General features: G+C 42.0%; 1 protein-coding gene across 1 annotated transcript in view; it reads left to right on the top strand.

The window, feature by feature from the left end:
• The first annotated feature begins 7,414 nt into the window (after positions 1 to 7,414).
• The window catches only part of LOC127215505 (myotubularin-related protein 10-like), a 57,627-nt gene continuing 50,333 nt past the window's right edge, over positions 7,415 to 14,708 (top strand). The window contains 2 exon segments of the mRNA XM_051175924.1: positions 7,415 to 7,513; positions 8,020 to 8,080. Of these exon segments, the coding sequence (XP_051031881.1) occupies positions 7,454 to 7,513; positions 8,020 to 8,080 (121 nt within the window). The 5' untranslated portion in view covers positions 7,415 to 7,453.

Genomic DNA, 14,708 nt, shown 5'->3' on the forward strand with positions numbered 1-14,708 from the left:
AAAAAGTCAAATCACGATTTGGTGGCATACACCCTTTAATCCCAGCACTGGGGAGAAACAAGCAGATCTCTTTGGATTCAAGGCTAATTTTAATCCTACCAGTCAAGCATAAAACCACTACCACAGTTTAAAGTCAAATTTGAAGCAAGCTCTAATAAAATACTGGCCAGGTTGATGGACTCTCCTGGCCAGGTCCATCTCAAAATGGCCCTGAGCCATGGTTTGCAGGGGGCTTAAGTATTTCCCATCAGGTCCAATCAGGGGCAAGTATATATCTTGTTGTATTTCCTGCCTATGTACCTCCCAACCACAAGTGGTCAATCATGTCTGGTGTAGTTGATGAGTCAAACAAACTTGTTTAGGGGAGTGAAAACTTGTGGCTTATTATCTTCCATAAACAATAGCCTCCAGCATTTCAGGAACTATCTGTCCTTGGACAAGAGGCTTGCAGCTCAGAGGCATTTGTTTCATGGATCTCTTAGGTATAGTCATTAAAACTTAAAATGTATCTTTGGCCCTCACATTAGACTGATCTATATAGCAAATTTCAGGCCAATCAGGGCTACACAGTGAGAACCTGTCTCAAAGCAAACTAAGTAAATGGGAAATGGCAATGCTTTTCTAAAGTAAATACATAAAGTAAATTATGTTTCATCTAGCACTTTCAATGTTTCAGATCTTAAGTTCCTTGATATTAGAAATGGGGTATATGCAGGGTGAGATACAAGAATCTAGTATCCCTTTTTTTTCAATGAAGGTATTCTGTTTCCTGGTATCATTTCTTGAAGAGGCTGTCTCCCCACTTTTTCAATTATCTTCATTTCTTCTTGTTGTGGTAGAACACTTTTTCTTCTTTTGACTCTCTCTCATTGAATCACATGAAGGCTGCTTCCAGCCCTCTCGCCTGGAAGAAGGACTTCTTTTGAACTACAGTTGGTAGTATTTGCTCTGTTTCTTTACCCTAAACCCCTACACTCACCTTCCTCCAACTCAAGGACATGTAATATATGCTGTGTATATTGGACCTCTTTTGTTTATAATAAATATCTGTCACTTTGTCCTTCTGCTGATTCAGTTTTGTCTTTTGCTTGTTTGACGCAAGTCAAGGTCATCTGGAGAAGAAACTCAGCTGAGAAAATGCCTCCATCAGATTGGTCTTTGGGCAAGTCTGTAGGCATTTTCTTGATGAATAAATGATTTGTGTAGGAGGGCCCAGCCTACTGTGGCCTGGGCAGGTGGTCCTGGCTTACATAAGAAAGCAGGCTGAGCAAGCCAGGGAACAACATTCCTTCATGGTCTCTGCTTCCGTTCCTGATTTCAGATTCCTGCCTTGACTACCTCAGTGATGGCCTACAAGCTGTAACCTGAAATAAATCCTGTCCTCCCAAAGTTGCTTTTGGTCATGGTGTCTTTATACAACTATAGAAAGCAAAGTAGAGCAGAAATTGGTACCAGAGAAGGACATGCTACTGTGATAGACTTGTCCATGTTGTTTGGTGGAGGATTTTAGAAGTGTTTGGAAAAGCCATTTATGTTTAAAGCTTAATGAATGTTTTGTGGGAGGTCAGAATGTTGAGAGCAATACAGGCAATGAAGGCCTGCCTTGTGAAGTTTCAGAAGGTAGTTGGAGAGTCCATCAGAGACTTTATTGAGAATCTTCCTGTAACGATTTTTAGTAAGAGTCTGGGTTTCTGGTCTGCTGGAGATAAAGAATAGGCTGTGGTTAACAAGAGACCAGCACCATTGAAGTGAAGCCTTTGTTTCCCTAGGACAGTTGATGCTGGTCAGCAGGGCTGAAAGATCCGATGTTACATGGAAGAGGCCAGCATTATTAAGAAGAAATCATCTGGGACTATTTTCTCAGGGTTATCACACAGAAGCTGTGATCCATGGTGATCAAAGTTGCGTCTCATGCTGGCAACCAAACTTGGTAAAGTGTAAGAATCTTCCATATGGTTCTGGGTTTGTAGCATGAAAGCGGCAAGATTGAAGGAGTTGTGGAGAGCACTGAAAGCTTGGCATTGTGAGATCTCAGGGGGAAGGGTCATTGGTGAAGGTGCTGCCTCTGATGCAGCAGAGACTTCAAGATTAATGGCACTGTGGCAGGATTGGAGTTTGTACAAGAGGGCAGGGAGACAGGTACTGCCTCAGTTTGAGTGAAGACTCGAGCATCCTGGAGATGCCAGGTCTGTGGGGTGACCACCAAAATCCGCAGTGGGTTTTGGAGTGGAGCTTGAGGCAGCTTGGGCTTACAAGACGAGCTAAGTGTCCTGTAGATAGGCAGAGCCAGAGAAGGGGAGCTGAGCAAGCCCTTTAGAGCGTGAAGATCACTATTAAACCCCAGGTGACAGATATGGGGCTACTTGATTTGTTATTCTGCTGAATGTTGATTTTGCTTTGTTTTGATTATAACTGTACCCTTTTCCCCTCTTGGAGTAAGGAAGTATTTAACTTACTTATTTTTATTTACCAGGAACCCAAAGTTGAGAGACTTTGGACTTTTAAAAATGATACTGGTTAAAGAAACTGAACTTTTAAAGTATTTGTCTTTTGAAAAGACTTTGGGACTTTTAAAGTTACACTATATTATATATTAACATGATACCTTGGGGATAAACAAGAAAGGAAATGTTATGGTTTAATAGTGATGAGTTTTGTGTCAAACTGACCAGTGAATTTCTTGTCAACTTGATATAAGCAAGGTTCATCTGTGAAAGGGGAACATCAAATGAGAAAATGCTTCTGTCAGATTGGCCTATGAGCAAGTCTGATTGCTGATTAATGAGGTAGGGCCGAGTCCATTGTAGTTAGTGTGACCTCTGGGTTCTGTAAGAAAGCAGGCTGAGCAAGCCATGGGAAGCAAGCCAGAAAGCAGCATTCCTCCATGGCCTGATTCTAAGTCCCAGCTTTAACTTCCTTCTGTGACTTACCTCAGTGATGAACCACAAGCTATAAAATGAAATGAACCCTTTCCTCCCCAGTTGCTCTTAGCCATGCTGTCTTTATTCCAGCAACAGAAAGAGAATGGTAACAGCCCCCTATCTGTTCTGCCTTTCCAATTCGCTGCTTTTTCATATTCTTCTCTTTTTGTACTCTTTAAGGCAACTTCAATTCTATTTATTATTCATCCTTGAGGTCTTTTAGTTTTTCATTTGAAAATGATTTTTTCTTCTCATTTCTAATTCCACTCACTTATAATGTTTCTAGTTCAGAAACACTACCATTTTGTGTTCTTTCAGACCTTTGTATTCCCTTTGAAACAGCAGTTTTGATCTGCTCAGTGGGTATGTTTCTCTGGTGTGTTTTGTCATCTGTAGGAATGTTGCTTCCTTTTTATTCCCTTTCATTACAACTCTCTTCATTTCTTTGTAGTGTGTGTGTGCATGCATGTGTACGTGCGTGTGTGGTGTCCATGTGTTCATGCATCTGTGTGTGAGTATGAGTTCATGTGGAGGCCAGATGTTGAAGTGGGGTGTCTTCTATTGCTTTACACCTTATTTTTTGAGATCAAGTCTCTCACTGAGCCTGGAATTTTAGGGTTCAGCTATGGTAGCTTTGTACCAGGGCTGGGTTCATAGATAGCTGCCATTGTGTTTAGCTTTTTATGTGTGTCTAGGAGGCAAACTCAGATCCTTGTCCTTATGCAGCAGGCACGTACAGACTGAGCTCTCCCCAGCCTGCTCACTGCATTTTTTTCAAACCTTGATTCACATACTTTGAGATAATGTTTCTGTAAAATTTGTTTTCTGAAGATTTTGAGGTGGTTTAAGACAGCTTTTCCAGTTAGATCATACTCTTAGCTGACTTTCCTTTGCCTTTGCTTCTTGTCTACTCAACTATGCTTCACCTCAGTAGTTCGTTCTCACTGTGGATCTCTTTCCTGGAAGGGGAGTCTCCTTAGGCCGTTTTTCTTTCAAAGGTCCGTCAATCTAGTTCCTCATTCTCTCCTTCCTCCAACACTCACCATATTAGGAGCCTCTTGCTTTCTCCTGCTTTGGAAGAAAGAAATATCCCATCTGTTTAGCTGCTGTCCTTCACCAGACTGGCCAGATCTTCCAGCAAACACCTTGGGCTATTCTGGAGATCTCTGGAGGCCTCAATGATTCCTGATGCTGATACTGCAAATACTTCAGGGTCATGAGCATTTGTTTGCTAGTGTCATTTGCTCTATTGTGGAAAGCTAAAGAATATAATGTCCCAAAAATGTGCTTCCTTGGGGTGTTCGGTGATTTTCTGTTTGTTTGCTCTGCTTTAATATGTTGTTTTGTCTGTTTTATATGAGGACTAAGAAACTGTTGTTTTGTCATCTAAAGTCTAAATTCTCCTAAATTCCCACCCCCCTTAATACCTTTTAAAACGCTTGTTATCTTGAAAAGCACATATTCAGCCAAAGGTAATCTTTTATAGATATCAAGTATAATCACCTCTGGCTATGTCACAGCTAGCAAATTCTCCTACTTTTATCTACACTGTTATCAAAGCCCACCAACTTGTCTTCCAAGTAGTGACACTACAGCAGTGGCTGTTTCGAAATATATGTCAGGTCACTCGCTTCTCAGCTCAGTTTCCACCTTTCAAGGACTATCACCTGGCTTGTTGTTTCCCTCCTGACCTCCTCCTCCCCTGGATAAGGCTGCTTCAGGCATCCTGGCCTCAGGTACTTAATCTGAGCTCTCACCTTGGGGTATATATGCTGCTGACCTCTGCCTCAAAACCCTTCTGACTTTCACTTCCTTTACTCCCTTCAGTCTCTGCTCAATTGACATCTATGCAGTAATGCCTTCCCTGATTTGACCTAAATCTTAATTGATAAAAGCAATGACTTTTCTCTCCCAATCTTAATTTCCTTTACAGTACCTTTAAACCATGTTATGTGTTACACATTAATTTTTTTCTTTTTACTCATAATGAAAATGTCATGAATGTAAAGAATGTTGGCCTCTTAAAAGTCCTGATTCAGACCCAATACAAAGCTAGCGCTCAATAAAGAAAAAAAAATCTGTTAATTGATTGAATAACTAAGTGAAACAAAGTATCTAGCATTCAATAGATATTGAACAAAAATTAACTCTTTTCTTTCTTCTTTCTTTTTCTGTCAAGGAAAAGAAAGTGATCTCTAGGGCATGCCAGTGTTCCCTATAAATTAGAAAAATCAACAATGAAAACAAATGTGTAATTAAACAAACAGCTTAAACGGTGACACAAAACCTCAGAGAAGGGGGTGGCCTAATATACCAAACATAGAGTAGTCAAGGTCAGAGTCTGAGAAGAGGCTGCAAAACCCATCAACAGACTGGCTTCTGTCATACCCCACCCAGTATTTAGAAACACTGATGCCCCCTGGGCTTTACCTAGAGACAGGGCCTTTAAGACAAAAGGTCAGGGTGTTAATCAGTCTCAGTGTTCTAAGAAGGCAGACCCACCATGTGAGAACATATCAAGCTATTGGCTAAAGATGCTGAGAGCCCTATTGGCCTGGTAGCATGGGCCTGTAATCCTATCTACTTCTTAGAGACTAAGGCGGGAAGATCTCAAGTTCAAGTTTAGAAACTAGGTAAAACCCTATCTCAAAATAAAGAAGTTGGTTGGAGTTCAGTGGTAGGGCACTTGCTAAATATGTGGGAAGCTCTCAGTCTAGTCCTATCGCTAGTACAGCAAGAAAGAGAAAAGGGGAAGGAAACTCAAAATCATTTTGACAGAGCCTTGATTTTGTGCTCCCTTGACTCCATAATTGTGATATATAATACATGTTTGTTATCTCTAGACCAGGGTGAATGGAGCAGCCTAATATAACAAGAGAGGGCTCAGAAGCAACAAGCCAGATCATTTAGTATTTTGAAATAGTAGCCCAAGAGTCTATGTGAGTTCCACAATATGTTACTTGAAAAAAAAAAATCCAGAAAAAATTACTATTAAGCAAAACCAATCTGGTGTTTTCCAATTTGTAAAATTTTTGCTGACATGCATATTAAAGTTGCAGATCCCAAGAAAACTTGAACAACAAAAAGTCCCAAAAGGGGCACAAGTGTCTGAAGTCTAGTAAGGGGTTAAGTCCATTTAATGTGTAGAAGTAACATCGGAATCATAAAAAGTGAATATGCACCAGTGGTTTTTCATTAGGAGTAATTCATTCCGATTTCCTCGTTGAAGTACAATCATGGTTACTAACTGATTAGCTAGAAAAGCTGGAGATCAACTCTCTAAATCTTGCTTCTCGAACACTCACACACATATACAAAATTAGCAACATTGGCACACTTGTCAACATGCTGATTGTGATTTCTAGGGCCACATCAGCTTACCTGTGATATTCATGACAAAAATGATGGGTCGGGCCTTTCTTTTTCAATGTATAAGGGCATGGAATAACACTGACTCCCTCCCACCAAAGGCTACTTCACTTCAGAAGTTAAGTCTAGAAATGCCCCAAACTTGGAAGTTGTGCTGCTCTTTGCAACTTTGGGGCAGATTCTTATTTCCACAACTTTGTGTAGTCCCCAGTGCGCTGGTGTCTTCTCTCCCTGGGCTTCTGATGACTTACCAACCAGGTCAACTGCTTTATACATGAGGATGGGAAAGAAGGGTCCAGGGACAACTAGCTTATCGTTTTTTGTTGTTGTTATTGGTTTGTTTGTTTGCTTGCTTGCTTGTTTTTGTTCACTTAAAGTTTAACGAGAAGAATAAAATCAGTAAACTAAATTGGGGATTCGGCTTTGCCAGCCAGTATCATCTGTCCTGGTCACCCAGCATGGGTCACATCTGCACCTCAAGGTTAGGTCAACTGGTAGCAAGAGGTAAAAGAAAAATCTTTCCTTGTTTCTTTGATATCTACTTTGGCAACCAGGTCTGCGATGATGCCTAGATCTTTGGGTCCTCCAACATGCAGACAACTGGAACTGTGAGGCCTCGGGTTGCCCCGGGTTCTCTTCCCCAATCTGCACCTCTCTTGCTTTAAAACCAATGCTAGCAGCTCAGCAGGGATGACTAACGGGCAGCAACTATCGCCAGATGAGAGAATCCTGAGAACTGGACAGCAGCGACACTGCACAGCGTCCACCACAACCCACAGCTGCTTTGCGTGGCCTCCTGAGCCAAGTGAGGCGCAGTAGGCGCGAGAAGGCCGCCATGACCCCTGTGGGCCTCCGTAAGAGCATTCTCTCAAGATGGCCTCTAGGGGCCCAGCGGCTCCCGGCTCCAGCGATGCTTTCCGCCACAGTGAGTGAGGCCTAGAGGCTGGGAGCTTTGGTTTCAGCTCCGCAAGCGGCTTCCGGGGATGGGCGTGTCTATGATTGGCCCCGCCCACCGCGGGCGGGCCCCTGGCGGCGTTGATCCCTGCCCGTCAGTCTGCCCGGCGGGGCGGGCCGCAGACCCTGACTGCGCTTTCGCACCGGGGACGCTGATCCCGGAGGGCGTCTGGCCGGCCACAGGGCCGGGGTGCACAGGCGGCGGCACCATGTTCTCCCTCAAGCCGCCCAGACCGAGCTTCAGGTCCTACCTCCTGCCGCCGCCCCAGGTAAGCGCTCGGTGCTCGCGCCTCCGCGGGCCGCCCGCTCGGGACCTGGACGCGAGCGACGCGGACTAGCGCGCCTCCCGGGAGCCACGGGCGCGGTGGAAACTTGTAGAGCTCCGCGGCGGCCATTCTCTGGCCGAAGTCCTGCGGTCCCTAGCCCTGCCGTGTGACGAGACCTTAGGGACCGTCCCGAGCTGAGTTTCTTTTCTTCAGGGTCGGCCACCGACCCAGCTGTGGCTACCAGATGGCTGCAGCGCCGCGACACCGGTAGAACTTACCTGTCTAGTACTTGTGAGCACTTAGAAAGCGGCTTGGGCTGTTGTAAAGGTGTTTATGGTCAGGCTCTCAAGTCGATAATGAGTAGATCTTAAAACAATCTCGATTGGGACGGGAAAGAGTTTTAAGTAGGAGATATGCCTGTCGCATGTGTCATCGCTTAGATGATTTGCCTTAGTGTCTTATGAGGGGGTGGCATTTGTATTATGCTTTATTTTGTCCATGTGTTTCAGATTGACGATAAGAGCAGTTCCGAACCGAAGATTAAAAAACTGGAGCCAGTCCTTTTGCCAGGTAAATTTCAGAATTCTAATGTGTTTTTGGACTGAAGTTTTACGGAACAGTGTTGTGGGGTGAACTTTTCCTTTCTATTATTTTTAAACAGTCTCCAGTTAGAAAACATTTACAAGTAAGAAGAAAATAAATAGGCTAGACATAATTGATGTTTGACTCAGAAAGTGACTTCCAAGAGCATAACTACCTCGTTTTCTATTCTGCCATCCGAAATGTTCATGTAAAGAAGTATCCAGTTGCTTGGGTAGTGGAAGCACTTTTTGCTGTACATATGTGTTAGCACCTCATGAATTCATGACTGACAATCATCATTTTTATGTGCTATGAGTATATGAAAAGCATGTCTGTGTCTCTAAGCTTAGCAGACATTGAATTGCTCTGCAGTTTTTTGTTTTGTTTTGTTTTTTTGAGGTTGCCAGCTGTGTGCAAATTTGTTTTTTCTGTTTTCAGTTTAGAATTTGTTTCCCAGTAGAGGCACTATTGACCTATCTGTCTGGGCAATTCTTTGTTGTGTGAGGAGCTGTCCTGAGCTGACAGCCATCCCTACATCTTTGGCCTATATCTGTTAATTGCCTATGGCACCCCATCTCTTGCTAACTAGCTGTCATGTTCTGAACACAACCAGAGTGTCTTCAGGCATTGCCCTATCTACGGGTGTGCACACGAGCGCCTCTTAGGGTCATGCTTGAGAAAGACTTGAGAACAAATTTACCCTAGATGAAGAACCTTAGAAATAGAAGTAGGGATTCATAGGGAACAATTTTACTGTGGAAAAACTATTATTTGATTAATTTCTTCACTTATGTACCAATTATGCAGTAACTAAAGAAAATCAGTTGTTTAATAAGATTCTTGGGCAAATAACCAGACATGTTGTTGGAAGGCTTATCTTAAACTATGACCAAATACCAGTTTGTTATGTCAGAAAAGAAATCCTAGAATCATTACTTCAATAAGATAAGTAAAACTTTGTAGATAGTAATTTAACAAATGTGGAAACTTAAAAAAATGTAGTCAGTAGGGATAAACAATTAAGGCACCAACCTTTGGCTCTGTGTAAGTAGATGTCAACATTTATTGTTTTTTAGACTTTATTATTAGACTTACATTTTTCTGGATTGTACTAGTGTCTTTTTGCTCAGTGTTTACTGTTGAACCCTTTCTGTACTGAGTAACCCTTGCTCCCTGTGCATGTTTTCTGTTGGTGTTCGCTACTGTAGGCATTTTAAAAACAGCAAGGGAGACAGTATGCCTGCTGACCAGGTGCCTGTGAGCTGTTGAACTTTGCCTTTACTTTCAACTGCCTGATTCTTAGACAACTGATCCCCTCCTCAACAACTCTGCTTTGACACTAAAAACAATGTTGTCTTAGCTGTAAATGCTCATTTCTTGTCTTTTAAAATTAACTTTTGAATGTAAGATATGCTTAGGAAAAGTGTCAGTGAGTATGAATATGGTTAAAGAATTTTCTTAGTGAAGAATTAGTCTTTAAAATTACTGATAAAAAAATTCTTCAGAAGATTTTAACTTCAGTTCCTGACTGTGAGTAGTATACTTTTCCTAGAAACAACACTGTCTGCTGTTTAATTGCCTGTTAAGAAACTTGCTGACCTATATTAGTTTTTCTTTCATGAAAGCTCATGTCATTCCTAAACTCCATACTTGCATACCTGGTAACTCTGATGTCCATTTTCTCTTTGCTCCTCACTTATCCTTACAGAACCCTGAGCTGATCCTGAATTACAGAGTCTTGTCCCTTGCCTAACCTCTAACCTCTGTTGTGCAATGTTTTACTCTTTGGTTTTTTTTTTTTTTTTTGGGGGGAGGGGAACGCCTAGTTTCCAAATAAATACACGGAGGCTTATTCTTAGTTATGGATGCCTAGTCTTAATTTGGTGTGTTTCTTGCCAACTTTTCTTAACTTAAATTATCCCATCAATCTTTGTCCTTTAGGGCTTTTATCTTTCTCTATTCCTGTATGCCTTTCTTTCTTACTCCTAGTCTGACTGTGTAGCGAGGTAGCTGGCCCCTTAAGTCTTCCCACTTCCAGATTTCTCCTATTTATATTCTCTGCCTGCCAACTCCACTTGTTCTTGCTTCTGCCTGGCTATCAGCCCTCCAGCTCTTTATTAGGTGTTTTAGACAGGCACAGTAACACAGCTTCAGAGAGTTAAACAAATGCAGCATAAACAAAAGTCACACACCTTAAAATAATGTTCCCCAACAAGCCTCTCCTGTTCTTACTCTCTTGTTCCCACTTTTCCATGCTCTTCAAGGTTGTGCTCTGGCTGAGCATCCCATTGTGATCACCTTTCTGTCTTAACTCTGATGTCAAATCTGTGATGTCTGTCTTCTGCCCACAGTATGGTACTCTACACATGTACACTGGAAAGCAAGCAGAAAGTATTGTTATCTAACCACCTAGAGTAGTGAGGGTTGTAGCTCATGGTAGACTGTGTGCTTAGCATGCTTAATATGTGCAAGGCACTGGGTTTGTTCCTTACCACTACAAAAAGGACAATGAACAAACCACTATAAAGACCTAAGCTAGGGCAGCACTCTTACTGAGGGTTTGGCTCATACAGTTCTGGTCTTCATTGTAGTCAGGGGTCCAAGTCACCTGTGGCTTTCTTTACCCAGGCACACAGAACAAGAAGTGATTGTTCAATGATATAGTATTACACGTTATGTTTTGGCTTACTGCCTTAGGTCCAAGGATATCCTACTTCAGTTGCCCGAAGTTTGAACTTTTAATTCAATAAGCAGATGAAAATTAGAACACAAAATCAATTGTTTTTTTTTTTTTTTTTTTTTTTTTTTGTGTGTGTGTGTGTGTGTGTGCCTTTATTATGTGTTCTGTTAGGCCTTAATGCTAAGGTTAAAATGACCCCATCATTTATTAAGTAAGGAAAATTGAAGAAAATGACTAGTAATTTAATTCAGATTCTGGTTTATGTTAGTAATTTTCAACTTTCCTGGTTCATGAAGCTCTTTGAGATGGGGGTTGTATTAAATTTAGCTTTGTGATCCTGGTATCTTACATGATACCTGAAATGTGACACTGAGCTATGACTGAGTGAATGATTGAACACAAGGACACCACCCTGCTTAGTTGGTCTATTACCTTAGCTTCTGGATTTAGGAGCAAGAGAAACACTGCTATTTCATGCTGGACATCTCAAGAGAATTGCATCTGAGCCTATAATTGGAGTAAAGTACTGTGTTAGCTTAGTTACCATTCTCTTTGTCATTAGCTCATTATATGAATCTTGTTTTCTTAGCATTATATTGTATAGCTGTCAGTCATTTCTCCTTTTAGGAGATAGAGAGTATTACATATTAAAGTATATAACTGTGTGTGTATTTATGTATGTAAGCATATGAAGACCTCCAGGGTACCAAGTTTTGTGTAGAAGGGAAGAGGTTCCTGAAATATAGGGATTGAATCTGCATCACAATAGGCCCAGAGGGGGGTCCCTTGCTGCCTGTGAAAGATTGTGACCTCATAACAGTCAATTTTGAGACAATTTATTCATTTAACTGATTGAAACAATATTGTCACCAGGTAGTGGTGTCGAATGCATGTAATCCCAGCACTTGGGAATCAGAGGCTGGCAGATTTCTGTGAGTTCAAGGCCAGCCAGGTCTACAGAAGTGAGGTCCAGGACAGCTACAGCTGTTACAAGAGAAACCTTGTCTTGAAAAACAAACAAAACAAAACAAACAAAAGAAACTATTGTCCAAGCTCTTTTTCCCTCTCTCTTTCCTTCTGTTTCCCTGGGCCAGAAAGGTCTTCCTGTCTCCCTCTTCTCTTCTGTCTTCTGTCTTTGTGTCTCTTTACCACATTTCTCTTTCCTTTCTCCTTCCCTCCCATTTCTAATAAAACTTCTCACTTAAGCTCTGTCTGCCTGGCATGTTTGTCCCTCACCTCGGTTACCTTCACCTGTCTTGGAATACACCAAGGTTCATCATGAGCTTTATCATAATAGTTACCTCCTAACTTTCTTGATTTGGGATATATTCTTTTGCTAGATTAAAAAAACAAAAACAAAAAAACTAAGTTGAAGTTGACAAAACACAAAGTTAGGAACTCTACTTTGTTTTCCACCACCCCCCCACACACTTTTAATGTACAGACATAGTTCAGAATATAAACTGGAAACCACAGGATGAGACTATTGTCAGTACCATTTGGTGAGCACCATGCAGAGATTGTCAGTTACTTGTCTCTCCAGGTGATCTCCTTTTGACAAATTGTTGTAACACAAGTCTACTCAGACATAATGTGGTCAGCACAGCACATCACTGCTTCCAAATCTGTGTAGGTTCATACTAAGGAAAGCATTTGGTGGTAGTCCCTGTCCTTTGATTCCAGAAAACCTGTGCCAAAGAATGGGAACACCAAAGGGAAAGAATGACCGAGGTCAGGCCTCTGGGTTCTGTCTTTGATGTCCATGTAACATAAAGCCGCAGAACTTCCTTGTTGCTAACCTGGTTCCAGGCATGCCTCTGACACCTGAGCTTACATCCTTGGCTGATGTACCTTAGAGGTCACAGCCGTGTCAGGCAAGGTACTAATTTGTCTTCATTTGACATGTGAGAGAACTAGGAAGAATTAAGGAAGCTGCCTAGTCCTCAAAGACAGGCAGCTGCTGTGCCTGGCTCCTATACTGTGGTGTTAGCCACAAAGCAACATGGCCCACCTAGCTACACTGGTGATGTTCACATATAGATTTATGCAGATTGAATGTCAGTCAAGAGAAAATTCTCTAATGAGATGAAAAGAGCCTTGTCTTTGGCTCTGCTATTTTTTTTTTTTTTTTTTTCAAAACAGTGACAGATTTTGACCCCGCTTGAGGGAAGAACTTTCAATTTCAGCTGCCAGAAAATGGAATGTCTTAAGAGGTAGTGATTTCCTGTTGCTGGCTTTGCTGAGGGGCTGGTAGAATGCCAGCAGCTTGGTGATTGGGATGTAAGATTTGCTGTGAGTAGGGCTTGGTGACCTTTGCTCTCTTCCCTCCCTGAGGCAGGATCTTTTTAAAGTCCTGGAGGTGGGAGGGAGAAGATTGAAATGCTGTGACTAACTATAATGGATTGCTTTGTTCAGCAGGTATGGAATGCCCGGTGTTGCTTGGCAGAGGTTTTTTGTTTTGTTTTTTGTTTTAGGAAGGTGGGGGGGGGGGGGTGTGGAAGGGTGGGATTCTGCCCTTACACAATTTCATTTTATTGAGTGAAGTGCTATAGTAGAAGAGAACAAAGGTTGTGAGGGCTCAGGATTGTTACCTAAGTCAGATTTGGGGTTCATCAAGGAGTGTCAGCAAAAGCCTTCTCAGGAAATGATTGTCATCTGAATGTAGATGTCTGCTAAGTTCCGGCCACTGTTCTGAAAGCCGTGTCAGCTCAGTTCATTTTTTCCCTTTCCAAGTAAAAAACCAACAGCACTCAGTTACAGAGACCAGCTAGTGGGTCGACAGTGAATGCCCTAATTATCAGATCTCTCGTGGTCACATCTGGGAAGTATATATCCACAGACCCTCTGGAAAAAGACTGCAGCATTGGTGCATAGCGGTCTTTATTTATTTGTTATGTATTCATTGTTTGTACCATTTATATATTGTTCTTTTCTTCTGCCTCAACCTACATCTCATATCCTCAGTTGGGTTGTGTATCACTTGCTTGTAAAACAGAAAACAAAACTGCCTTTTAAAGGGCTCATGTGATGCCCATTTGAAGATGGCTCCCTAGATGACTTAGGCTGAGTTTTGTAGTATTTCACAGATGTGCTGGTAGCATGCTCTTGGACCTGTGAAGAGTGTAACCAACTGCAGACTTTAGCATTAGACTTGAGCTTACCTAGAGCCTTCACAATGTACAGCAGTGCATTTTTCACGCTCCTGCTACAGATCAGCATGATGCTGTCACATCAGTCTTTCCACTGGTGCTTAAAAGCTCTCTGAACTTAAATAAGCTCCTACTTGAGCAGGATAAACTCTGAGGTCTTTACTGTAGATTTGCTAACATTCTGTCTGCCTTACTAACTTGTGTGATTCCAGGCTCTTTGCTCATTATGTGGGTCTTTGTCACTGTTGCCACACATTCTCTACTGTCACTGCCTTTTGTGTTCCTTATTCCACTCTGGTCCTTTCCTGAGACCTGCACTATAGCAGTGGTCCTGCCCCTGTGGGCACTGACTGCACTTACTGGATGTAGTACTTCGATGACAGGCTTTTTGTGTCTGTGTATGACCTGCACAGTCACCACCAGGGGCAGCACCACACATGTTGTTTATCTAATACATACCTCAGACTTGCAGTTACAACTCTTAAAATTAGGGTGAATCATTGACAGCTTACCCTATACTATTCTTGAGTGCTTGCCCAGGGAAGGCTTCTTGTATCAGGTAAACTGGACTGGTTCCCCCTGTTTCAAGCCATGTGTTGAATTACAGAAGACTTTGCCCTGGATTATTTTCCAAACTGAAATTTATGGGAAAAATTATTTCTGTTTACCAAATATGTATTGACTTTCTAATTCCATGGGGCATTAAAGATAACATGTACATTTTTTTTTTTTGTCATCCTAGGAGATTAAAATTTACCCTCCCTATACCATTTAGAGACGTTCTCTT

The sequence above is a fragment of the Phodopus roborovskii genome, unplaced genomic scaffold (genome assembly GCF_943737965.1).
Source record: "Phodopus roborovskii unplaced genomic scaffold, PHOROB, whole genome shotgun sequence".
Classification (NCBI taxonomy): Eukaryota; Metazoa; Chordata; class Mammalia; order Rodentia; family Cricetidae; genus Phodopus; species Phodopus roborovskii.